The 25,739-nt window shown below is 40.7% G+C and overlaps 1 protein-coding gene across 1 annotated transcript; it reads right to left on the minus strand.

The window, feature by feature from the left end:
• LOC110984195 (carnitine O-palmitoyltransferase 1, liver isoform-like) lies at window positions 1-25,666 on the minus strand. Its single transcript, XM_022244123.2, has 18 exons — window positions 25,224-25,666; window positions 20,632-20,787; window positions 17,568-17,722; window positions 17,049-17,174; window positions 15,834-16,072; window positions 15,210-15,295; window positions 14,840-14,944; window positions 13,264-13,395; window positions 12,689-12,743; window positions 12,182-12,311; window positions 11,664-11,806; window positions 10,742-10,941; window positions 10,067-10,217; window positions 9,733-9,804; window positions 9,254-9,414; window positions 7,746-7,902; window positions 6,587-6,703; window positions 1-5,774 (listed from the first exon to the last, which is right to left on the minus strand). The coding sequence occupies exons 2-18, from the start codon at window positions 20,763-20,765 to the stop codon at window positions 5,550-5,552; spliced, it is 2,388 nt and encodes a 795-aa protein (XP_022099815.1). The 5' UTR covers window positions 20,766-20,787; window positions 25,224-25,666; the 3' UTR covers window positions 1-5,549.
• Between the last annotated feature and the right edge of the window lie 73 nt (window positions 25,667-25,739).

The following is a 25,739-nucleotide window of genomic DNA, read 5'->3' on the forward strand; positions in this document are numbered from 1 at the left end:
TCATTCACTCATTTTTATTATTCTTAAAACACAATTCACATTGAATATCAATCTGAAACTCAAGCTCCCAAGAAAAACATCCCCAAATCCACCATAATTCATTAAATAGAAACACACTGACCCACTCACTTGTGAAATCCACTTGACCCTATTACCCCCCATGTCTGCTGCAAGACATCAGTCTGTGATAAATGTAAGCAAGAAGGAACTTTAGTCCCAAACAAGTCAAGACCAACTAATAAGTCAACAACTTGGTGAGGATGGCGTGGCATGCTGTGGGTAAGTTATGGCCACGTGGAGTGAGGTCGAAATTACATTTTCCCAACAGCATGCTCAGGAAACCTGATGTTAAAATTTTTGGTTTCCTCTGACATTTAAGGAGTAAAAACAAATTACACTAAACTAATACTCTTGAGTGACTTCAGCTTTTTGCCTTAATAAAAAAAGCTTTCGTACATAAACATAAGTGAAAGGTAAAAACTCAATAAAACAAAAAAGGCATTACATTCAAATATGCACCTGAATCTGCACAAACCTTTGCAATCTTTATGAGCATCACTCTGCACTTATGTAAGAAGTCCTCATTGTGGGGTTTGGATTAAGTTGCAATATTTTAGAGACATTTTGTGCACAATATTTATGCATTTAAATTGTTAAAGTGTCACATAATGCTGAAGTGACAGCGGCTACTCCTTGCAATTTGTTTAACATCACAGTTTTTGTCTCTGTGGTGACTTCAGATGTGGATTACAAATACATGAAGAGAAACGATTTCAGAAAAGGCAAACAAAAATCCTTTTTAAAAAATGTCCTCTGCTGAAGCAAACAAAAAATGCAAAAAGCCTGAAATGCTGGCAAGTTCCGAGAATCTGTATTCTCATTGGTACAGCTGAATGTTTTGAATTAATGCAGTTCACTTCCTCAAAGCAATCGATATAAAGTGTGTAAAACCTGTGTACATTTTGACCTGTAGAATTCATATACACTATTATGCCCTTAAAAATAAAATGCACATGGTCACAATTGCAACACTGGAGACAATTCTGAACATGACAGTTGTGAAAATCCAAGGAATTATTTACATGGTAGTGGACCTGGACAAGCTTTACTTACAAGCACTACAAACTAGGTACAACATGAGACATTCAAAACCTTCACTAAGGTACATGTACAGAGCACTGTTATGTGAGTAAAAGATTCAAACTTGAAAGCAGCCCGCACCAAAGGCATGTACAGTATTTTGTTTTAACAGTAAAAATGAGATGTTGTTTGTCGTTTCTACAAGAAAAAGCAAAACACGAATGATTTACCACTGCATTTTATATTACGAACTAATGACTTAAGATTGCCTTAGTTTTAATATAAACAATAGGAAACGATAAGAACAAGAGGTAAACAAATAAGACAATGACAAGAAAAGGAGAAAAACAACTGAATACTCATTAATTAAACTATTGGGTTAGCCACTGGTTTACCTGCATTTCAGATAGAGTATTACATAATTCTATTTTATTAAAAGACGAGAAATTGCATTGTGTACTCATCTGAGGTACACATTACTTTTAATGGCATTCTATTCTATCGACAATTCTACTGTTATTCAAGCCAATCTTGATGCCTTGAATGCAAGCACAGACTTCATATGCACCATGCAAGCTTGATCTTATTTTATTTCTTCTCACTGCAATGGCACACTTACAACAGATAAGTGGCATCATGGCACATTAAAAAGGTGTCCCCTTTTTTCATAGGAACAGGAAGAGCCGGACGAAATACATGTCTTGTTCTTTAACAGCGCTCTGTGCATAAACCGATGTGAGAAAACATGATAGGGGCATGTCCCATGTCAGTCATCATCATAACGAGTTCCACCCCAGGTGACAATGGTTCACTAAAATACAAATCTTTTGTGTGTAGAAAGATGGGGGTGGGTGGTGGTAGTAGTCATGATTTGGGAAGAGTTAGGGAAACAGTGGGGAGGGAAGAAAGTGGGATTTCTCCAACAAGTGAAGTTGTTCTTTAGAGCTAGTACAATTTATTACCACTTTGCTATTAACAAAATTCTGAATATACATCTGGAATCTATGTTACTGTTTTCTATATTACAATTTTAACCAATGCTGTGATTGCAAACACAAAACAACATAAACTGAGAGTTCCTTCTTATTTTGTTTTTAAAGAGTTCTTTATAATGAACATATGGGTCTCCTGGTAAGTTAACTTTTAGGGTCAACTTCAACAATACATTACAAACAACAATATTAAACTTATTTCAACTGTCCAGGCACAGATCCGGGGGGGGGAATGCCCCTTTCCCTGAGACCAAAAAAAAAAAAGGGTAAAAAATTTGGGAAAATAAAAAAAAAAAATTTAAAACAAGATACTGGTAGCATCCTGGAGATTCTTCTTATGTGTACAAGGCGCGTGTTACAAACAGCAAACTATTGTCTGCAACAAGGAGACACAAAATAAAACCTCTGGCTTGAACCCCTCCCCCCAAAGAAATTCCTGGATCCACTCCTGCTGTCCCTAAATGGAGACAAATGATGCCAGCCTTTTTCTTCCAGCCAAATTAGTAACTGTGATGTACATGTACTGAACCTTGTTCAAGAGTCTTGTTATACTAAAGACCACAAGGCATGTAAAACTGTACATTTTTAAGGTTAACCAAGGACATTGCCATCTGTGTCAGTGTGTGGCAGTCTGCAAACCAATCAGAAAAAGTACTTTCGCTTTGACATTTTGGAAGGTTGACTGATCAAGTACAAATTGCCTCAGGGGCTCCCTTTATCTTCCAGCCTGACACGTAGGAAACATGGACATACCTTAGCAGACAACTGACCGTCCAAAGGTATCCACACTGTAATGCTTTTAATACATCCACAGCACACCATGCTGGTACACAGGGAACTAGACCAAGCGAAGAGCACTCGGGACATGGCAGACCACCATCAAGCCAAATTCCACTATTTCACTACGGCAAAAACTTTTTACAAGCCTCTGTTCTTCCATTCTAGATAGTCCAGGAGATAACGTTTGCGACCCTTGAACTTAATACTTTAAATACAGCCCTATTTTCAATCATAAAAATATAACAGTAATTAGTTGTACACGACCTCTTTGCATTGCTTGGCAACTGTTTTTTTTGGTTTTTTTTTTACAATGAAACCACACTGGCATTAACCTCAAAGTATTGTAGTGAGTATGGTACTTGCATTGCCTTGGCACATACGTAGTACAATGTAACAAACAGAACACAGACATGCACATGTATATAACATATTCAGGACCTGGGTAAACAAATGTCTAACACAAGACATGTGGTATTGAATCTGTGGGGGAAAATATACATATTGCTTGGGGAAAAATTTTCATTGGCATGAGCAACTTGCATTGTTTAACATTAAAGTAAATTTTGCACTTAAGAACAGCAACAGACATAAACTGTTGCTCTGCTATCCAACCGACATGAAGTCCCCAATTTCAATTTTATGAGCTTTGGTCCTCAGCAGTTAGCACTGGTAGTAAGGGATACCTCTTTTTTCTTTTCTTGGGGGGGGGGGTTTAATCCTTCCCTCCAACTTGAAGACCCTTATTTGTTTTTCTTAAGACCATAGAAAATATTTTTTTCCCTGTCCTCCTCTAAAATCTGTCTTAAAACATAAAATCCAAGCATCAATACAAAATATGCTTGCCTTTTATGTCAGAGTGACTTGCCTGCCCACTGTAACAAGATCCAACATGTTGACTATCTTCAATGCCAAATGGCCTGGGAGTCTGTGGAATCCAAACAGCGGGCACAGGTCAAGGGCACCATCTCACACTGTCTCAACATGGGCAGTCTTTTTCCGGGCTGCTGTTGATTGCCGGACCAAACAATGATCACCAGAACTTTACATCTTCTGCACTATGCTACGGCTGCATCCAAATCTGTTGTCTACAGCTAGGTCTAGGTCTTCACTCCATTGGAAATGTGTGGAGACGCGTAGACCTAGACCTAGCCGTAGCTCTGGAAGCCCGTTTTGAACATGGCTAGTATGTCCGGCAGGGTTAGGGTTAGTGTGCCCATGACAGAATGAAATGGTGTGGGGCTTCTCAAAGAGCGCATGTACATATGCAAAGGTCTTCTCATGATTCATATGAAAGCCAATATAAAACACATTCACAGCAACATACGCTACATCTGTGTTCACTGCTGTGAATATTTGCCGAACTTTGCAGACTTGCACTCGTATTTACATTTGTATTTACATGCTAGCCCTAACTCGGAATGCACAACAAACAGATTACCCGCAGCCTTTCAAATTAGGAAGAGGTAACCAACACTTCACATTTTATAATACTAAAAATATGGGCAGAGTTTAAAGCTGAAACACAGATTGGAATTCACGTACTTGCGTGACACAGGAAATCACCTCCAAACTACACACACTACAGAACGATTCTCTCAACCTCTGCCTTAGTTCGGCAAGAAACAACTATCAAACTCACATCTTTTGCCCGAATGCAAATACATGTACATGTACACGGCTGAAATCACGTTTCAAAAATAAGAACAACCCTCTTAAGTTTTACCCCTGTTTAAAGAGGTGTCAATGTTTAGAGTTCTAATTACAGGAACTGAGGGTCAACTGAGTGACCCTTTCCATTAAATGCATTGTAATGCTTCTTGTCGTTATATGTAATACTGGAACACACACACCGCTCATATGGTCCTGAAAGCATCAATACTAAGCAGCAACTAGAAATGGTACAGTGGAACGTCGCAACATCGTACATTTGGCTGTACTGAACATAGTCCTTGGCTCCCAATATTTTGTGCACAAAACCTACCGAACATTATGTAGTTGCAAATCAACAGAGATTCGCCACAGCATGCATCAGAGATCGACCCTGAGTAGTAACTTCACGACTTTTAGGATAAACTGAACATCAATTTTGTAACTCGAGATTTAATAAAAACAAAAATAATTAACAGATACATTTCTAGAAACCTCAAACGTGAATGCAACGGCAAAACATCATGAAAACAATGAATCATAGTATCACAAGAGGGTGCACTTCAGTTAGACAAGAGAAGGTGCTATTCATCATGGCAATGAAACGTTCGGCAATTAATTTCGCGATACCGAATGACCGCTGTGCTGAACATTTAGCATGGACCCTGTCGTGTTTATTATAGCGGCGTTCCACTGTAATGGATTAACCAATTTGTTCTTAATATTTACATTAAAATGATAAAAACCCTGACCCTACCAGTGCATTTAGCAGGCCCACGCAGAGGACCGTATTTAGTAGCTGATCACTTTCTGGTTTAGGGTACAAATTACTGAGCCACTAACAGCTCCAGGTGGGGAATGAGAACTTTTGCAAAAAAGTTGAAGTTCCAGTTTTAAGGGAACAGTATCCAAAATCAGTTGTTTTTTTCTTAAATGTGTGCACACAACAGGAAGAGAAACCACAATTGGCAACTCACATCCAAGTCAGCACCACTGGGAAGTCACTGGCAATGTGTCAATGACGAGCGGGAACCACGCCCACCCCCCTCCCTAGAGTTTCTTCTTGGCAGCCTCCGCTGCCTCATCCGCGTCGTCGAAGATCTTCTTCATGTCAGCCAGGGCCTTGAAGATGTTGCTCATGAAGCGCTTGGAGTTGGTCAAGGGGCAGGAGTGTTTGGAGGAGACGTGGAAGAAGAAGCGACTGTCCTCGGGCAGCATGTAGCACACGCCGTACCCCTCGTCCGACACTGGCCCAAAGCCACCACCAGGGCTAGCCTGTAGATGAACATTATAAATTTGGAGTCAGTACAGATATTTCGACCAAACTTACACGTAAATATTTAATGTATTCAAGTAAAGCTCAGGTACTCTACAGTGTTGAGCTTTCTGACCCTACACTGATATGCATCCATATTAAATCTCCACATGGACATGGTGCTATTCAAATACCAATACCCATCTCATTTTGCATAAAGGAAGGAATGCTTTTTTTTAAAAATCTTTAAGATTTTTAATCAAGTTACTATAAAAAAGAGATAAAACTGATGAAGATTTCAAAGTGAACTGACAATGAGCAGATCACAGTGTTTGCTTTTTTTCAGGAAAACCAACAGCTGTTTAGGCATTCTGTGCAGTCCCCAATAACCTTCTCCAGTATATCTGTAATTGATTCCCCTAGAATTAACATTTATGGGAAGCCTGTCAGGGCAGTAAAGGTTCTGATGACCATTCTACACATTAAGTGACATCTGACCTTTGCGCAATGTGGAGCAGTCTGGCTGAAAGTCAGGTTCTAGGCAGGTTTGACATTCACAAAGTGAAGATCTTTCATCACTTTTACCTATTGTCCCATGGAATAACTGGGGACTGGTGGTGTAAAATTCCTCAACGTATAAACGTATTTCTAAATTCATCTCTTCAAGCTCAGGCTGCCTAACCATAATTGATTTATGAAGCACACACTCTTTGGTTCACATAACACGGTTCTTCGACTTCAAGACTTTGTCAAGACTTCAAGCAGTTTGTAATTGGGATCATTACACCCTTGTAGTGTATTTTCAAGCTATGTGAGCATTACGTGGCTTCACCTTGTCTCTGTGCTCCACTGTGTTGATTGATTGATTACCGGCGATTTGTTGCTGAGGCGTCTGGCTGGTGGATAAGGTCCAGGGGTGAGTCAGTGCATGGTGCAGGAACTCGCTGTCCTAAAATTTAAAACAGCAACACAATGCAGGAGCATGTATAATTCAAGGGAAGTTAAACCATGCTGTTTCTGTATTAGAAAACTCTGATGTGCCAATTAAAAAAAAACCAGACTTCTAGACATGAATGCAGAGCAGTACCTGATCCAAGCCCACCTGAAATCTTTCCTTAACCACTTGCTGCCGGGGAGCCTGGTTTCGGACACGTACTCATTATATGCACAGCCGGGGTTGCGAAATCGGACAAAGGGAACTGGGCCTTGTAACAAAAGACTGTACTCGTAACAAAAGACCAGGCTGCTGGGAATTACCAACATTTTTTCACTGACAATAGCGGAGATAATGCATCATTTTTTTGAAACAGTATACCACTGTCTGTAGCACGCAGTGTGAGCGGATTACCACCTGTCCACAAGTGATGTGCCACCACAGTAAATGGGTTTTGATGCGGGTAGCCAAATTACACTAAAGATCCTTTTCACGAAAACGACCAGACGTGCAGGGCATGTGCAGAACTGGACTGTCATGGAGTGGGATTAATAAGTATACGGTACTCTATGTACTTAGAATCACAATGACAGAGTCTCTGGTTCTTTAGCAATTTTCGAGTGGGGATGAATGTTCTACTAATTGCGTCAGTCCACAGTACACACAACTTTCATTTAAATAGAATGCTTTTCTTTTCATTTTTCAAGCCAGGCACTTTACATGAAGTGAGGCGGACACTTCTGCCGATGGTCCACAATGCCATTAGCATGTATGTTCAGGTCATGTCAAAAGAATCTACAATCCCTCAGGGTTTACAGGACAACAAAACATGTTTAATCTCCTTTGAGGTGAAAATATTTAACTTTTGGTTAAAGGAGCCTCAACGCTGTGAGTTACCTTTGCCTTACAAAAGGAAATATTAATAGATAGCAACTGAAACTTAAGGCCTAAAAATTGGTCTGGTGCCTTGAGCAAGCAGACCTTCTTTGATGGCATTTTAGCAGGCATCTTTCCTTTGCATTTAGATCTCAGTGAGTCACTGGCGGGAGATACTCACGTATTTCAGGCCCTTGCAGGCCACGTAGAGAGCGAACAGGTGTCTGTCCCATCCTTTGCCACTCATGCAGCCCTTGTACAGCTTGGTGTGCATGTCCGATGCCTTGCGGAGCAGGCGGATCTTCTCTTCGGCCGAGCGATTGTCTTCCATCATTGCTCTGCACACAATAAAATGGCACTTTAAGGAAATCATCAGGACAAATGAGCTTCATTCAAATTCTGGTCTACAATTTGAAACTAAACTTTCCACAAAAATACTGCTGTAACAAAGACATGTCTTAACTTTAAATCAACATGAACATGCATAACCACTGGTGTAATTTATAATAATTAACCACTTCCTGCCGGGGACTCCGGAATCGGAGATGTATGGTTTATATGCGTGGCCGGGGTCTCCGAACTCGGACAAAGAAAACAGGGCCCTGTAACAAAAGACCGTACTCAGAGCAGGCTGCTGGGCATTACCGACATTTTTCACTCTCAAAAGTGGTGATAATCCAGCCTTGTTTTGAAACCATATACAAGGGTTTGGGGCATTGAAAGCAAGCGGATTACCACTGGGGACAAAAGTGCTCCACCACTGCAGCGATGAGCCACACAGCACCACTGCACGCAAATCTGGCCCCTATTGAAAAGAGGTCAGCAGTGCACCAAGCCAGGTTTGTGAACAAAAGAAAGTTACACAACACCGCACGATCTGGGCTCTTTTTAAAAGGCTGCCGGCCTGGCTGAAATACTCGGGCGTCAATGAAAGTCACCTGTCAACTTGGAGTAGTGCCTAAAGATTACTTCGTGTGGCTATAAACGTCCGTTAAATGAAATGATGAATTTTGAAGGACTTTTGAAAATGGAAAAAATGATAGTCATGCCGGCCCACCATCATCAACACTGAAAAATGCTCCGGCATGAAGTGGTTAATGTTATGGATTCTACTCTGTGTCTCAACAAAGCTTAAAAGAATCTAAGGATGCATCAGAATCTGTTGTTTAGAGCTAGGTCTAGGTCTTCGATCCATTGGAAATTAGTAGAGACTCAATGACAGTATACGTAGCCATAGCTCTGGAAGCCCATTTGCACATGGCCTGTAACAAAAGTTATATATTTATCTTGTAAAGCCAGTCTTCTGAATGGCTGTACATCCAGCAGTGTCATGCAGTTTAGTGATCTCAGCCAAATCCAGCGTAGTTAAAAAGTTGAACAGTTCCAATATACACAGCATATAATAAGCAAGTCATTAATGAAAAACCCACTATCACAGTTTTTAATAACAGTTATCTAGAATGATTTGCTCTACCACTACAGAGAACACTCAATCTGTCATTAAATATAGACATTAGTTTGATACTATGCCATTAATACTCCCAAAATCCTTTCCTTTAGTGTATGTTGGCCATTTTTCCTCTCCCATCTTGTTCGTCTGTACTCCAAAGCCCATCTAAACCCTTCACATTATCTTTCATTTAATGCCACAATTAATGAAACAACCAAGCACAGTTGGCAGTCACTCACCGCACAAAGTTACAGGAGTCCTGGGTGAGTGGCCGCACGGTTTCGGTTCTGCCGGCCAGGTACAGGCGCGTCATGGAGGCCTCGTAGGTCAGGGCAAACTTACCCTCATCCATGTAGTAGGCAAGCTGGAGAGCAAGTTGCACATAGGCATCCGGACTCAACTGCGAACAGAACACATGTTCCAGTGAGTTAAAGTATGGTTCGACATCGGAAGTTTCCTGACCGTTCGCCTTTATATGCGTCTGAAAAAACTACAATTTTGCTTTGCTGTATTAATCTTTAGTTTTGAGCTGTTGTGGTTTTTATGCTAATGGTTCTGCATATTCATGAGCAAACTGTGATGTCATTCAATAAAATGTTGCATTGATCTGTGCACACAAAAAAAAATCACTAAAAACCAAATCCATGTTTTGACCTAGGCAGGAATCAAACTTGTATCCTTTAGAAATATGGAAAACGGCATCTCGTTCTAAACATACTTTGCATTTCTTGACAAAGCCTTTGCCGTATGCATCGTGATTCAACACACACAGATCCAGATCATCATTGTTCTGCACAGTAAAAGACAGAATTAAATAAAAGGTCAGCACAACTTGGAGAGAGCTCCCTGCAGTAAGTCCTCTAAGGATAACAGTATCAAGATCACACAGTCCGCTAACAAATGTACGTGGAAGTGCTCTGAAAAAAAAAAAAGCTGGAGTATTTATCAAATTCAAAATTTTGAGAAGGGTATATTTTGGCATTCATCAATAACAGAAGGTAGAGAACTTTAAGCTTGTTAATGCACATCAGGGAATGCTACGTGTAACTCACTTTGATTGCAAAGCTGAGGGCATCACGGATGTCTCTGCTCATCTCCTCACTGATGTCCCATTCGAGGGGGACCGGGGCCTTGATGGCTGCCTGGACAAACCCTTCCATGGGGACACAATGACCGTCTGGGCCATATCGCCCCTCTGCAACCCTGGAACGGAACCCAAAAGTACCAGTGACTGACAGGCTTGTTTAGTTTTTTGTTCTGCACTATGCGGCCACGTGGCTTGTGACGCCACCGACTGTGACATCAGGTGCGATGGACTTGAACTTCAAAAATCCTGCAAACAAACCCTTTGCACAGATGAAAGGGCCTATTTAATCTGTCAGCAGCAGCATCATTACTTCAAGCAATGATTCACAGGTGTATCCAGAGAACGTAGAGCGCTTGTTGTATAGACTTACGAGGGATGACTGGTCGGGCAGTTTTAGGTGGTACAGTGAAAAGGGTACAAACAATTAAATAAAAAGAATTTACATACTAGCACCACTCTCTGAATAATTTTAGTTCTTGAAATAGCGAGACATTTCTCAACTGGCTGTGTGCGTGTGTCAGCAATGAACCCCATGAGAGAAGTCTGTTTCACTTTTGTTTCTGATTCTTCTTCCTTGATACTGCGCAAACTCCCCCCAAAACCCTTGTGATCCCCCAAAACCCTGGTTGAATACACTCACTCATCAGTGCACGCGTACTCCTGCAGATGGGCCACCACGGGGGCATCTCCCCACGAATGTTCCACGTTGTAGCCAAACTTGCCGTCCGTGAAGATGAACATGGACAGGCTCTTGTCAAACCAGTGGGAGGAGCCTGAGCCGTGGAGAAGGAATTTGCCCCGGTCGCTCAGGTTGTCAAACTCGCAGGTCTCCAGCATCACCTGGGAAAAGGAACGGTCAAGGCAGTTTTACAGTCGACTCCATCACATCCTTCAAAAGTCAAGACTCACAAGATGATTTGCAAGTAACAGGGTGTACAATGACAAAGGAATGCTTTTTGTCAACATTCATGTGAATAACTTGTGACTTGGTTTAAGACTGGATGACTTGCATTTGTCCTGTGATGACCTTCTGGGAATTGCAGGGACTTGTCATGGAAAAGACTTCAACATTGTGTCAAGGTTACAGATCAAGTGGGCATGTAGAATTTATAGGATTAACAGGAGAAAAACCTAAATGATCAGAAAGTAAATAACTAAAGTTACCGACAAACTGTAATACTGTCATAAGGATGTTCGAAATTTAAAACTCAATCATTGCTGTCATTGAGACTTTAACACTTGGACCTTTCAGACGCAGCAAAGGAAGAAAAACTGTTGTCTTGATTCTAATCTGGAGGTGTTCAACACACATAGTTCATTAGATACAAATGATACTCTTGAAAAGTAACAAAACAAATCCACCACTTTCCAAAACTCAGGATTTTCCCTTGAAGGAAAGGGCAGACATTTTTGTCATGACAGTTTTTCAACTGCAACTGCACAAAACTGTGGGTCACACAACAGCCTGATGCAGCTTGGGAAGATGCAGGAAAGTGGTGCTAGAATGCCATGACCAGCACTCCACTACTGGCCAGTGCAGCAGCACACTGGAGCCCACCTACCAGGAACGCTGCCTTGTCGATGACCTCCAGGGACTCCCGATTGACGCCCGATGACAGGTACTTGCTGCGCTTACGGAACCAGTCCGACCTCTCCAGAGCTGTGAAAGCACCCAGAGAACCAGCGGCTGATCCCTTACCTTCAGCTGCCAATCCAGAAAGGAAGAAAAGGCAGCAACGAAAACAGTCTTTTGATTCATCATGCTTAAATTTGATGTTTATTCTATGACAGAGGATGGATTCTACAGCAAAATAAAAAGGCTAGCCACTTCTGATATGACAATAAACAAAGAGGTGCAAAATAAATTGGCCAAATGTAAAAGGTTTGATGAATCAAGGGAAAAAATGCACATAACGAAATGGAATTAAATGTACCACATTAAAAAAGAAAACAATAATTTAACACAAAGCAATGTGTTGGGCTAAATTTTTACGTCTCGTTGGCAAATTCTGTCAGAAGACTGAAGCAGTACAGACTGAGGCATCATTTTGCCAACGGACACTGGATGAAAAGCTCACACCTCCTTTCTTGTCGGCATCTTCCATGATCCAGATGAACTGCTGCTCCAGGGTCAGAGGGGAGAGAGGCTGGCCTATGGAGTCAAACATATCCAACTTGTAGAAAAAGCCTCGGCGTAGCACGACGATGTGCTGAGTGGGTAAACAAGAAACCCAAATAAAAAGAAATGTAAAAAACCCAAGGAAGAAATGAGGAGGGGATGAGATATGAAACATCAAGCAGAGGGATAAAAACAAGGACAATAAATACTAAGACTGTTCAAAGCTTTTGTCAAAATTGCATAAGTTGTCTTACAAATGACTATGATTTTGTGTATCTTGAACTTTTTCGTCTCAAGTACTCAATATTGCAAAAATGACCACCTGAATTGCTAAAAAAGCATTATTTTCAGCCCTCAAACCCTGAAACCTGCAAAAATCCTGAGAAATAAGAACCCAAAACACTTTCATTTAATTGGAATTTCCATGGAATATTGGCGAACAATTCAACGCATAACAAGCGACTGTACCTTAGAAACGGAGGAATCATAGTGAACAAGCTCGTCAAAGTCTTCACCTGGTATTCTGTAAAGTTAATGAAAAATTCAAAAAGTTTATCACTGCCAGGTTCAATTTGTTTATTCTGAAGCGGCAAGAAAACAATCTGAAAATCTCCACAATTTTTCTTAAGTGAAACCCATTTCACTGTCTTTGATGTTAAACAGTGCTTAATCCTTGACAATTACACCTCCCTCTTTACCTTTCACAGATGCCTTTCACAAATTCCAATTACAACTGTTACTCAGTTGTGTTATTGGCAAGTTAACACCTACGTGACAAACATAGGAACTTCAATAATTCTTACACAGATATGTCAATGTTATAGGACGTAATACCTTTGTAATCCTGTCATATTTCCAGGAGCAAAGTATCACCAACAACCAGCAATTGAACACCATGTAAATTCCTGGTGTCTTTTTATGTACTGACAAAAGGAATGGTTCCTAGCCTACAACACACATATGTAGATTAGGAGCAGTGGCACCCGTAGAGGGCATGATTGAGCACAGAGGGCATGATTGGATGTTAAGACATAAGAGCTCACCTGACGGTGGCAAACAGCCGTTCATACTGCTGCATGCAGATCGGGATAGTGTTGCGGATTACAAGAGGGGGCACTTGCTCTCTTTCTATTTTACGCTTGAAGGACATGATGGCATAGCTCTTGGCGGCAGCTCTTTGTAGCAAACAAATTTTGAAGAAAAGGAAAAAATTCATTGAAAATATTAATCAAACTCAATGGCATGGTGAAAGTTAACCCATCTACAACTATACAACATTAGGCCCAAAAAATTGTCTCTAGTTTCTGGTCAGGGGCTGACTCCAAAAGTGGTGCAGCGATGCATATTTTTCCCCCTCACTTTTTTCCCTAGTAATGACGTGCACGCAATTGCGCTTGTACGTACGTACGTACTGCCGCTACTAACAATGAAATATACTGGCCCCCTCACTATTTACTGTTTTAAACCATTTTAAGCTTGTGGGTGTACACAGGACATAAGGTCAAACTCGTTTGTCTGGTTCCCAGATGTAAACGTATACAGAAATGATAACATTTGAAAAAGAGTGCCCAACTAAATGTATGGGGGACATGCAGGTCTACGGCGACTTGTGAGCTGACCAAAAACTGGAGACTTTTTTGGCCTTACATCACATTGTACATATTCACAGACATATTCAGAAAATCAATGAGCTCTCAAGCAGTTTTGGGCAGTACAGTGACTAATGGATTACAGTTTACAATTACTGACTGCTGTGATGTGGGATACGATTTTTTACAACCTCGGGGCCGCATGGCACCCTCAGCTTTCCCTCGGGTGCTACGAGCCCCTTGGGTGTTTAAACATGTCCCACATCACAGCTGTTAATAATTGATTTGTTACACCTCTGTCTTCAATTTTTTGCAATTTTTCTCATCTAGAGGTCTCCAATTTAATTAAAACAATGAGTATCTTGGTCCGTTGCTGCAGAGAAAGTTGTACAACATACACGGACTCGGTGCATCACTCTATCGGTTTTACTGGGTCGGTTGCATGTGTTTTGCTTGAAAGCAATACCTTTATGCCTTTTGGAAGAAAAGCTGCATATCTTCAAAGTCAGCAGACATTATGTCTCATACAAAGAAACAAATTCAAACAAGCTTCAACCGTCAACCAAAAAATTCTGCGTTCATTTCACTGTGCCAGTACATTGCTCCAACATTATCATTTGTAGCAGAGGTACCAGTGACAAGTCTGGTGACCAGTTCCCGCATTTCGGTTTGGACTAAGGGGTGGGGACTAGTCTATGACATCACGATATGTCCAACAGTGAGGGTAATATGCGTATTTTTTACCTGATCATGTGATTGTTTTTGGCAATGAAAACAGAGTTTTCTAGACTGAGGCACATCAACATTCCTTACTAGTCCTAGCATGTTAACATGACTACTGGCAAGCTTCGACACTCTGCAGTAAGTCAAACACCAAGCAGTAAACCATCGGTGCATTTTTTATGTTCAGACAAAATAGGGACATAGAGGCTCATGTAAAGCAAAAGTGGAGATGCAGAAGGACCCCAGGTCCATCAGAAGTCTGAAATGTTGGGTGAGTGGATAGTTGATCCTGGTGCTATATGCATACCTCGCAGACTGGACATGGGTGGGTTTCCAGAAGCTATTGCCCAGGCAATAGTAACTGCTATTGATAGCGATGGGTGAACGGTTCATCAGATAGATGTACTTCTCCCTGGGGGCAAAATTTTACCAACAGGAGAAAATATAAACTTAAAAGTAGCTTGAGGTGAACTCTTACAAGTAGCCTTTTCTGTTCTGGTCTTATCTACATTTTCAAATGTGAATGCCCATTGCTTTCCTTTGTTGTAGCAGCTGCACATTAAGTGCCAAATCTTTGCCTCATGTGATGCACATTAACCACAATAGTAAGTTTTACACACACCAGAGAGGTACGCTTTTTACTGTTGCTGCTATGAGCTCTCAGAGAGGTTACTCACCACCAGTCTGTGATGTAGTTGGACGCCCACCAGGACTTCAGGTACAACAACCGCTGCAACTTGGGACCGACAGTTTTTTTGAAATGCTGTGGTGAATTAGAATGTTAAAAATGAAGAGTTAACTGATCAAGATGTATGAGACGAAAACGTCAGAAGCCAACAATTGTGGTTCCTTGCTGACTGACGTAATGTTACACAACCTGGTCTTTGAAACAGTGCCCATGTGCTAGTTCAGGCCAATTAAAAAAACAAAAATGTGTTGCGCAAGAGAAAGACAGAGAGACAGTCAATAAATGGAGACTAAAATTGCCCTGAGTAATTAAATGCCAAAAATCAGCTCCAACAGTTTCAAGGCCAAATTCACCTCCTTCAGCTCGTACACTTTAATGCATTTGAACAACTGTTGGTTCACACAGAATGGGAAAACATAACTCTCAATTGCTCACTTCTTGAGATACAGTATATGTAATGTGTGAAAAAAACCAAACACCCACTCTCTGTGGGTACAACTCAATTCCAAGCTCGAGTCAAAACTCATCTGCTAAATTTTTTGTAATGTCCTCCAAGAGTTAAAAAACAGGAAATGTCCACTGGGGTGTTAGATGTATCTGAACAAATCTTAACCTTAGCTTGTTTCTGCAATGTCTCAAATTCTTCCTTGTCCAGAAGTGGCCTCATGGATTCAAGGAACTGTCGGATGGTGTCATCCAATGAAGGCACCGGCATGCGGGGCAGGCTGAGCTGGAAGCTGTAGGTGCCGGGGCTCAGGGCTGGCACCAGTGCACTCAGGGTCTGGCCGCAGATGATGCGCACGCAGGCCCCCCAGGCCAGCGTGCTCCACGACTGGTTCCTGGGAGTCTCGTCTGAGAAATGAAGAGGTGGAAAGTCTGTTTCAGCCTCACAGCTGATTTACATTTGCTAAGTGTTCATGCAGCAGAGGCTCCTTAACCCTCCTATGGTTTTACAGCACAAATGTGCATGAGTGCCCACAGTCACTGGTGAGCATGTAGTTTCTATATGGAACTCAAACATGTACAGGTTCAGTGTGTACACAGTAGGTTGTCAGCACAAAATGACCCAGGGTCTTTTGTGCAGTCCTCTTCACTGCATTTGGTTTACTGCACAATTATGCACATGAAACAGTGAAGCACAGTTGTTGGGCAGCACAAAAGTGCAATCTGATACTCCTGTGAGGGACAGTTGGTGCAGTGCACAACACAACACAGCTGTGCTTCTTTTAGGTGTTTACCAAATGACCCAAAGAGGGACTTCAGCATAGGAGGGTTATAATGAATTACAAAGGAAGTGAGGCTTGTGACATGTGCGAATCCAGAATGTAATGGCTGAGGGAATATCTTTCCCATGGTGTACAATTTCTTGGCTAGGACCTGCCACGTGTGCGACTTTCAAAGGATCAAATGGAAATACAAGGGTCATAACTTTGATATCGATATAGGTGCTCACATCCATATTTTCTCTTGAATAAAATCAAGTACGGTTGACAACACACCCCATCTTGTGCTCTTATTTAAGATGTAACAAACACAGTTTCACAGAAAAAGCTTTTTACGCAACTGTGTTCAAATTCAGTACAACTCAGTACAACTGGTGTTAAAACTGTTGTGTACCAGTATGCAAAGAAATCCAGTGACTGAAATCATACTAAAACCGCACTTCACATTCTAATAGTGCAATATGTTTTGTACGTGTACATGGGTGAGTAGACACAAACATAAGCCGTACATGCTGAGGGACTGACAACGGCAAACTCTGACAGAGACAGATGTGTCTTCCATAATTGAACCTTTTTCCATAACTAGACCAAAAATGGGTCCTCACGTAGCCATCCCTTATAAGCTAGCAAGATGCGGAGCAGGTAGCGCCTGACGTGGAGCAGTGCGATGAAGAAACAAACACCGACCAGGAGGGAGACAATCAGGACCTTCAGGTAGAAGTAGGGGGGCCCTGGTGATGAAAACAGCACAAATGAATGCAACTCTGATTACAATTTAACTGCAGCAAAAACACACACATAATAAACTCTAACAGGCACGTTGGGGGACTTTTTAGAATTCAGGAAGGTGCTGGTACAATCCATCCGTTACACGTGTACAGCAGTTGTCTCATCTTGCGGAAGCAAATCATCACCTTCAAAAATTGCATGTGACAAACCAGAAGTAAGGTGGCGGTTTGCATTACCGAATCATCAAGTTGCCAGATGGACTGTGCTACACATACAAATCCCAGCATTTGTGATGGGGAAGTGGAAAGAGTTATCTATGCCCCTGAAATGGAAGGAAATGAATACTTATCTTTATCTGGTCTGATTGAGTTCATTTACATCTTGGATAAACTTACCTCTACTAATGTACACGTACTCGCCAAGAGTCCAAAACTTGTCATTGAGTGGCTCGCAAAACTCAAATTCAGTGATCATGAGAAGTGATACGACAGCCACTGATGTGAGCAGGTTCCATGAAGATGTTGGCCATAGACCATTCCAAATAAGATTCCTGAAAAAAAAAGCCATATACATAGTAATGAAACAACAGTAAACAGTCAACTCTGTAATTTTAACATATATCTGGATCCTACAAATTGGGTCTAAAACCAATATTTCATCAATTTGGTTTGTACAAGTTTGCATTAGAAGAGTTACCTGAGCTCCCTTCTTCATATATTGTATATCATATATATATATATGTATATTTAATATATCACTCAGTTTGGCATACTTAAGAAACGTGGGTGATGAATTTGAGGGTTCTAATTGATTCACTTGAGTATCTGCGCTCACCCTCAAGCTACGAAAGCTGCACATACATGTACAAGTACATGTAGAAGAAACGATGGAAGTATTTGACACCTGTGAGCACCCTGGCACTTCTGGCATTTGCACGGTAACAAAATTTCTGATGAAAACTGTAGTTTTCATGGAGATGCCTATGTATCCATATGCACACATTTTCCATGTACATTGCACATGTACATACCATGTACATGCATGTACATGTACACCATTTGCCAATGTCTGCCTGAGTAAGGCACTAGCTACGAGTATACTAAACGGTCACAGTCATCACATTCAAATTTTAGTACATGTAGTACTGCAGACAACTCAAGACATATACACTGTACATTTACATTGTTCAAAAGAAGAACATCTTTCAGATCTTGTTCATCAAAATTTTTACCTTCAAACTCAATCCATACAAATTACAGTCATTTAAATTATGTTCTTTCAATAACTGGAAGGCATGCCACCACAATATGACATGGTTACAATACTGCACCACAACAAACATCAGGAACAAGAACCGGTACATGTGCTTGTATACATGTACACGTAGCTGTACACATATACGTGTACATGTATGGTGGCATGCGCACAGTTTGTGAATTAACACAAAGAATATGGTACAGGTGGAAAGAATGCATCAAAGCCACAGATGTCAAACAGTTAGCCATGTGTACCATGCATGTACGTGTACAATTGTACGTAAACATACCGTACAACAGCAGCTGAAATTCCTGATGCATTTTGTGATGCCTATCATGACGTCTGGGCATTTCACGGAAGTCCCCAGACATGTACGGTATGTGCGTACTTATGCCGTTCATGTTTTTTGTAATACTGATGTTCACATGCTAGTATCCTGGAACATGTTTGTTTACACACATACATGTTCATGTACATGTACGTAAACACAAGTACGTAATGTATGCAGAGAATGTCATCCTTGGTAAATTACTACATCAGGGTTTCCCCTAGGGTGCTGATATAAGTGAGATAATCAAACTAATTTTGCCCCCCCCCCAAAAAAAATGTTTTCAAAAAGACCTAAAATAAATTAATATAGTCTGGGGGAAAATTGAATTCAAATCTGCCGTACAATATAAAATAATCTTGTATTCTGTGCCCCTCTTTATTATTCTGAATGATTTAAAACTGACCAACTGTATTTCAAAATGCTCAAGTCACATGCATTTTGCTTTTCCTTTCATCTTTATCTGTTTTACATAAAAGTGTGAGGGGTTAAATTCAATAGGAAAGCCCAAAGTGGTAACTAAACTCAGTGAGGTGGGCCGCCTCACACTTGAATAGGCAGGGGAACCCTGCCACACATACATGTTAACAAATAATATTTTTTACATACATGTGTACCAAGTTAAGGGAGATGTATACATGTAACACAAGTGCTGTAATATATTGGTAGACGTTATTGGGACCAAAAGAGTTATATGGACAAACTAAACACAAGGCCAGATGCAAATTTTTACCTGGGACCCAGCACAATTGACTGTACAAATATAGGTACACTGTTATGAAAAAAATTCTGAAAAAAAATGCTGGTACCATCACCTGTTGACAATGGATTTTATGACAAACCATAAAGTGCCCGGAAGACACAGAGTAACGGGTCTCCCATCCCAAAATAGGAAGGAAACCTAAAGCCTGAACCTAAAGCCAACTTGTGTTTGACAAACATGTGTCATACATTTTCCCTTCCCAGTGCCTTGTAGGGTAGTGAAGATGACCAAAGCCTCTCCTTAATTAAGGTCAGTACCAATTACTGAGAACCGGGAACTGTGGTTGAAAATGAAGGGCAAGAAATATCTTTTCACAAAAACTGTATTGGCATGCATCAGTACTTTCTCATTTGTTTCAATTGACTAAGGTGGAACCGAACTCACAGTCGACCAAGGGAAAGTGGAGCAAAGTTATGTATAAAAGAAAAAGTTGATAATTATCCATGAAAATATTTAAAATTACACATATGTACAATAACACGAAGGTCAGCTGGACTCAGATGGAAGGCACATCTATCCTTTCAAATTGCAGGATGGTTGATTTTATTAAAAGGGTAGTTTTTCAAGACGCTCTTTGATAAGACATACTCGTGAAATTGTGCAAGGTTCTAAATATAATGCACACAGTGATACATGTACCGGTATGCTGTACATCATGAATTCAAGATCTACTTCACCATGTATTCCATCACAAGGTCTCTGTATGCCGTGCCTGCACAGTGGCTTTTATTTCTCTGTTGCAAGTGAATGAAACCATCACAACTGCTTCATTTTTGACAATAATTTTGAAAGGATGGCTTCATATAGTTCCAGTAGATGGAGGATTGTAGGACTCTCTGCATAATACTTTTGTTCATAAATATTAAAAAACTTGGAATGCTTGTGCCTGAAAACATCTGTCTGATTTTTATATTGCCTTTATAATACCAAACTACATGTACGGCTTTCTGGTGTAAAGATTGTTAATACATGGACCTCAACGTACTGTTTAACCTAACGGAGAATATAATGTACATGTATCAATTTCGTCTGACAAAAAATGTTGGCTTTGGGGAATGAAAAAAAAAAGAAATCACAAAGCAGGATGAACATACACATCGTGATGTCTTACCGAGTGCGATAGAACCTCCGTACACAGCTCCTGCGTAGCGCCTTCAATGCAACCTTCCACTCATCCTCCTGGCCCTCCTCAAAGTACAGCACATCTACTCTTGGCTCCTTGACAGCACTGCGTGCTTCAGCCATGCTTCAGCGTCGGTGACAACGACTGTGGGGAAATTCCGCAAGTCAATCTACATGCACTTAAAACTCGTCAAGTTATAGTGTACATTACTGAAATGGTATGTGTACTGGCTCATGTCCGGCGAGTGAGGTCAGGATTTTTGAAGAACTTCCAAGTCTTCAAAAATCTTCCAAGAACTTCAAAATCAAGAACTTCCAAAATGCATTAAAGAAAATAATGATGATTTTTTTTATCATTTTCATGAAAATGGGAAAAAAAATTGGAATTTACATTTGCACTTTTGAATGTTGATCTAAACCTCTGACTGAACAAATGTAATTTTAGGGTCACCAATGGGTCAAACATGGGCAAACAACTGTACCAACATCCGGGCATACATAGAGGTACATTTATCTGTACCTCACTTGAATAGAGTTATCAATGATTATCCTGGTTATCAGTACTTTTTTGATAGCTCAAGCTATCTCAAAAGTCAGTACATGTAGAACAAGTTGGAAAACAAACATCAGTTTAGTGTAGTTATGCAACAATATCACAGGGATGAAGTGCCGCTAAGTGCAGGCGGTCTCATGACTTTGAACTTGGACTTTTCAATTGTCAATCAATTTTTTTCCATACAGATGTAGAAAAATTTCAACGTAGCCATTTCCATATCAATTTTAGTATCCTCAGGCATTTTGTTGAACAAAACTGAAAAAATGTCCACAGAAGATATACACTGTATATGTATGGACATCACTTGACAACCTGTGCACAAAGCCTATGAGACTGGTCCAGAAATGTATGTTTCTAAGTAAACACTTCAGTATTTTCCCAGCTAAATTTGGCACTCTAGGACACGGTATCACTTTCCTGTCACCAATAAACCACTATAATGACGTCCATACAGGAATATACACCTCTTGCCAAATGTAAAATTTGTAGGCATTGTCTATTTAGTCGGTGCTGGCTAAATCTAAAAGATAATTTGCCGGATAAACAATGAACATGTTAAAAATCTTAGTCTGGTTCTGTGCAAACACTGTCATTGTGCCTCTGTTTTCACCAATTCAGAATCAGACTTTTTTCCCATTAAAAAAACTCTCTGAGGCCATGAAGCAGAAAAAGAAACTTTAATTAAATGTCAAAGTCAATGTAAAACAACAGCAGGCGGTGCACGTGGAATCCTTTGCTGGCTCATATTACTTTTATTATTCTTGCTATTTTTTTTTCAGCAGCACTACAGGAGTCAGTATTGTGCAAGTTTAAGTACCTGTGTATAGGTACTGTAGGTCATGTTGTGGAACTTTTGTTCGATTCCAGTGCCCTTTGTCAATATTCTGATAACTGTTACTGATGATTCTCAAAGAAACTATTAATTTTCTGATTGAAATGTTTTTAAAACTTAAGGTAAAATATTGGCAAAATATCAATTGCGTATTGTGGGAATGAAAGAGCATTGGGCTTTTTGCAAAGTGCATAAGCCTGATATGCTATGACTGGCAAGAACCCTGCTACATGTACATGTACCGGGGATTTTTTCATTTATACTCACAAGATACATATTATCCACTAAGCCATAGAACTTGCATGATGTATTATGGAACTTTAATTAATACCTTTTATAGGGCTTCTCACATATGTATAGCTGGCTAAATAATGTTTAGAGTCTGCTGCAATTCAGCCGACACTGGGAAAATATAGGTTGGCCGCAATTGGGAATGCGTGCTCTCTGTGATTAGTCGATTCTGCATAAAATTTCAAACTGCATGTACTTTCCTTTTTTGAAATAATCTTTCACAATAGTGAATTTGAAAGAAAATGTGATTAGGTGACCAACTGAATTATAAACTGTTCACTGAGATCTAGTGATTGAGCAAAGATCCAATGGTTGCGAATACAACAACCAATAGCGCCCAACCTGTACTTGTAGGCCTATCACTTTCAAATTATACGTCTCTCTCAAATGACGTCCCTTCTTACAGACTTGCACGTGCATGGGTATTTCACAGACATCAGGATCAGCATGAGCATGAGAGTAGAACATTTTATACACCGCGCGCTCACACACCTGTTGGCAATCTGGCATTGTACACGCATTAGCAATTTTCCTACAAAGATGGCATCAAATGAGAAAGTTTTATTAACAGGCAAGGTGTGTTTGAAAATACATGCACATGTACTTAGTAAAGTTTGTAGCCTCTCCATGTTGTACACTAACACTACACAATAAGCACGTCAAGTAAAGTGATGTCAAAAGTTATGATAGGCCTATATGTGTATGTACATGTATATCATTTATTTTGCAAGGGCTGTATGAAAACATGCAAAAAGCCTCCGCGATACACCTGCACAGTTAGAGTTTTATGCAGACACCGCCATGATTACCACTGCTTTTCCCTTGCGGGAGGCCCAATACCAGCCAACAGAGTGTGATAACATGTCCTAAGAAGTCAAATTCAGCACTGAGAACATTGAAGCATTTACTTGCAAGTTCGACAGAATTATCAGATCATGCAGTCACATCTGCTAGTGTGTAAAAACTCGATGACAAAGATCAACGGTAAAAATAGTAATCTCCAATATTTCAACTTGTGATCCTCTTGTAGAACTTTCTACCTCTCAAGAACTTTCTCTTTCAAAAGAAAGAACTTTTTCTTTCAAAATAAGTCACTAATTTGGACTAAATTGCTGTCTAACACCCAAAAAAAAAAATCAGAAAGAACGAGTAAGAGAGCTTCACAGTTAGGCAGTAGCGGCTCCAATGGAGGACACCATTTTGCGAATCAATCCTCAAAAACCTTTGAACATTAAGTGTGGTGTGCATACCGGGTACACCGGTAAATGGTCACTTCAGCACCTTGCCAAGCCGGCACCTGCCAACTCAGAATGCACAATCTCAGCACCTTGTACAACATATTTTGGCAAGGTTTCTCGCTGAGTACTGTATAGAGTATAGGCTACTTGCACTATGACTTTTTGGACAGCTTGTAAAAAAAATCACAGAAGCCTTGAATCGATGAAAAATTTTCGGGCAGTACTCTTTCAGCTTCACTCATAACATACTAGCACAAGTTTAAGAAAGCCAGTTGGTGGTGAAAAAGGTATTTTTGGTGAGTCTTTGGAATTGAGAACCATTGTCACTTTACTATATGTAACGTTGTGGAGCATTAGTATGACCGATCCTGTCTAAAATCGAAAAAAAGGAAAACTAACGCTCCACTCAAGTAAAGCTAAGCCTAGTAGTAGTCACTATGCTCACAAACCTGAAGAATGTACATGTAGGCCCTAGAGAGGAGACAATAAGTCTAAGAAATAGATTGAGAGGTGGGAGCAAAACCCCAGAGGAATATATTCTGGGTAAAACCCAGGGAATCAGGTAGGGATTGAAAACCCATCCCACATGTGGACCAAGCCAGGAATCAAATCTGGACTGCAAAGGTGGACATGGCAGAAGGCTAGCCCGACAAATAGGGCTGTAGTGGCTCTCTTTTACAATCTGTCTCTTGTCTGTCGCCACCACAGATAAGAGACAGATTGTAAAAGAGAGCCACTACAGCCCTATTTGTGGGGCTAGCTAGAAGGCTACCCCCCAGTCTAGGTGCTAGACGTTGTTATCTTTTGGATGCGCGATAATCCCTACCCACGATCCGCAAGCCACGCATGCATACGCATGCACATCGGACTTCACTTTGACAACAACGTCTTGGTGATCTCCGAATATTTTCCTTATGCGCGCGCACCTACTCTGCCTAATGATAATGCTGTATATCTTGCATAATTATTCAAACTTTGCATATTCATGCCCAATCCCCGGACTTACCGCGCTGCACGACATGCACGTACAGTACACAGATATTGAATCATAGTGCATGGTACAGTACTGTGTACATGTACAGTACATGTACTACACCACCTGCCGTGCCTACTAGCTGCTCCACCAGCATTATTTTGCGCAAAATTGCAACAGAGCTGGAGTGTATAAACAAGTCGAAAACTTCCTGCCAGTAGTGTAACTAGGCAGCTACAAGGGTATTGTACAATTTTATGGTGTGTGTGCGCGTGCGTGAAAAACAAATTGTCGTGCACGTCCCCCCCATTTTCGGGGGAAAAAATTTGGAGATAACCTAGACATTGTTATCGAAGTCAAGTTGTGTGTGCACGCGTGGCTAGTCGGCTAGCGGATCGTGTGTAGGGATTATCGCGCATCCAATCAATAACAACGTCTAGCACCTAGACTAGCTACCCCCAGAACTGCTACTTTGAGAACTCGAAGTCACTAACTCTGTGATACTCCGTGTGGGTCAGTAACTCTGTGATACTCTGCGAGACACGGAGTGATTTCGAGTTTTCGAAGTACATATACAGAACTGCAGGGCCGGCCCGACGTCCGCCGCCCCGCTCCCACTGAAGGGGTGGGGGTAGTGGAGGAAAGAACACTAGGCATTAGGCCAACCTGACTCCCCAATCGCTTTACTTACATTTACAACGATTAGTACGCAGTTTTCCAGACGCCGTAATCGACAAATTTCAGCCACAACATGAATTGCAAGACGACGACAGCCAACTTTGGCTCACCACCCCGTACCTGACCACAAAGTTCGTAAAACCTCATCAACGTGGCACAAACAGTTTCCGGGTCACCTTTCGGCGAACTGTACGCGTTTCATATGAATGCATCCGCATGGAACGACGTGTGTACACATCGAGGTCGATCAACGCATGTGCACGTAAAAATTCGCTATCCCTTTCTAAAAATCAATGGAGCTAAATACCACTGGTAGACATGCCTCTCCTCTTGAAAAAAAAATTCGTTAACCAGTGAACTGGTGGTCGATTACATGTATCTGAAAGGGGAATTGCATTTAGATTAAGCAACAAAAATGAGAAACTTAAAAAACAAAAAATTATGATATCACTTCACAGAAAATATACAAAAGCATAAATTGACTTGCAACACTTTTAGAAAATAGTTTAATATTTATTAAATAACGTCT

This window comes from Acanthaster planci, linkage group LG08 (genome assembly GCF_054643075.1).
Source record: "Acanthaster planci isolate LZ-2023a linkage group LG08, COTS_SCS, whole genome shotgun sequence".
In the NCBI taxonomy this organism is placed as follows: Eukaryota; Metazoa; Echinodermata; class Asteroidea; order Valvatida; family Acanthasteridae; genus Acanthaster; species Acanthaster planci.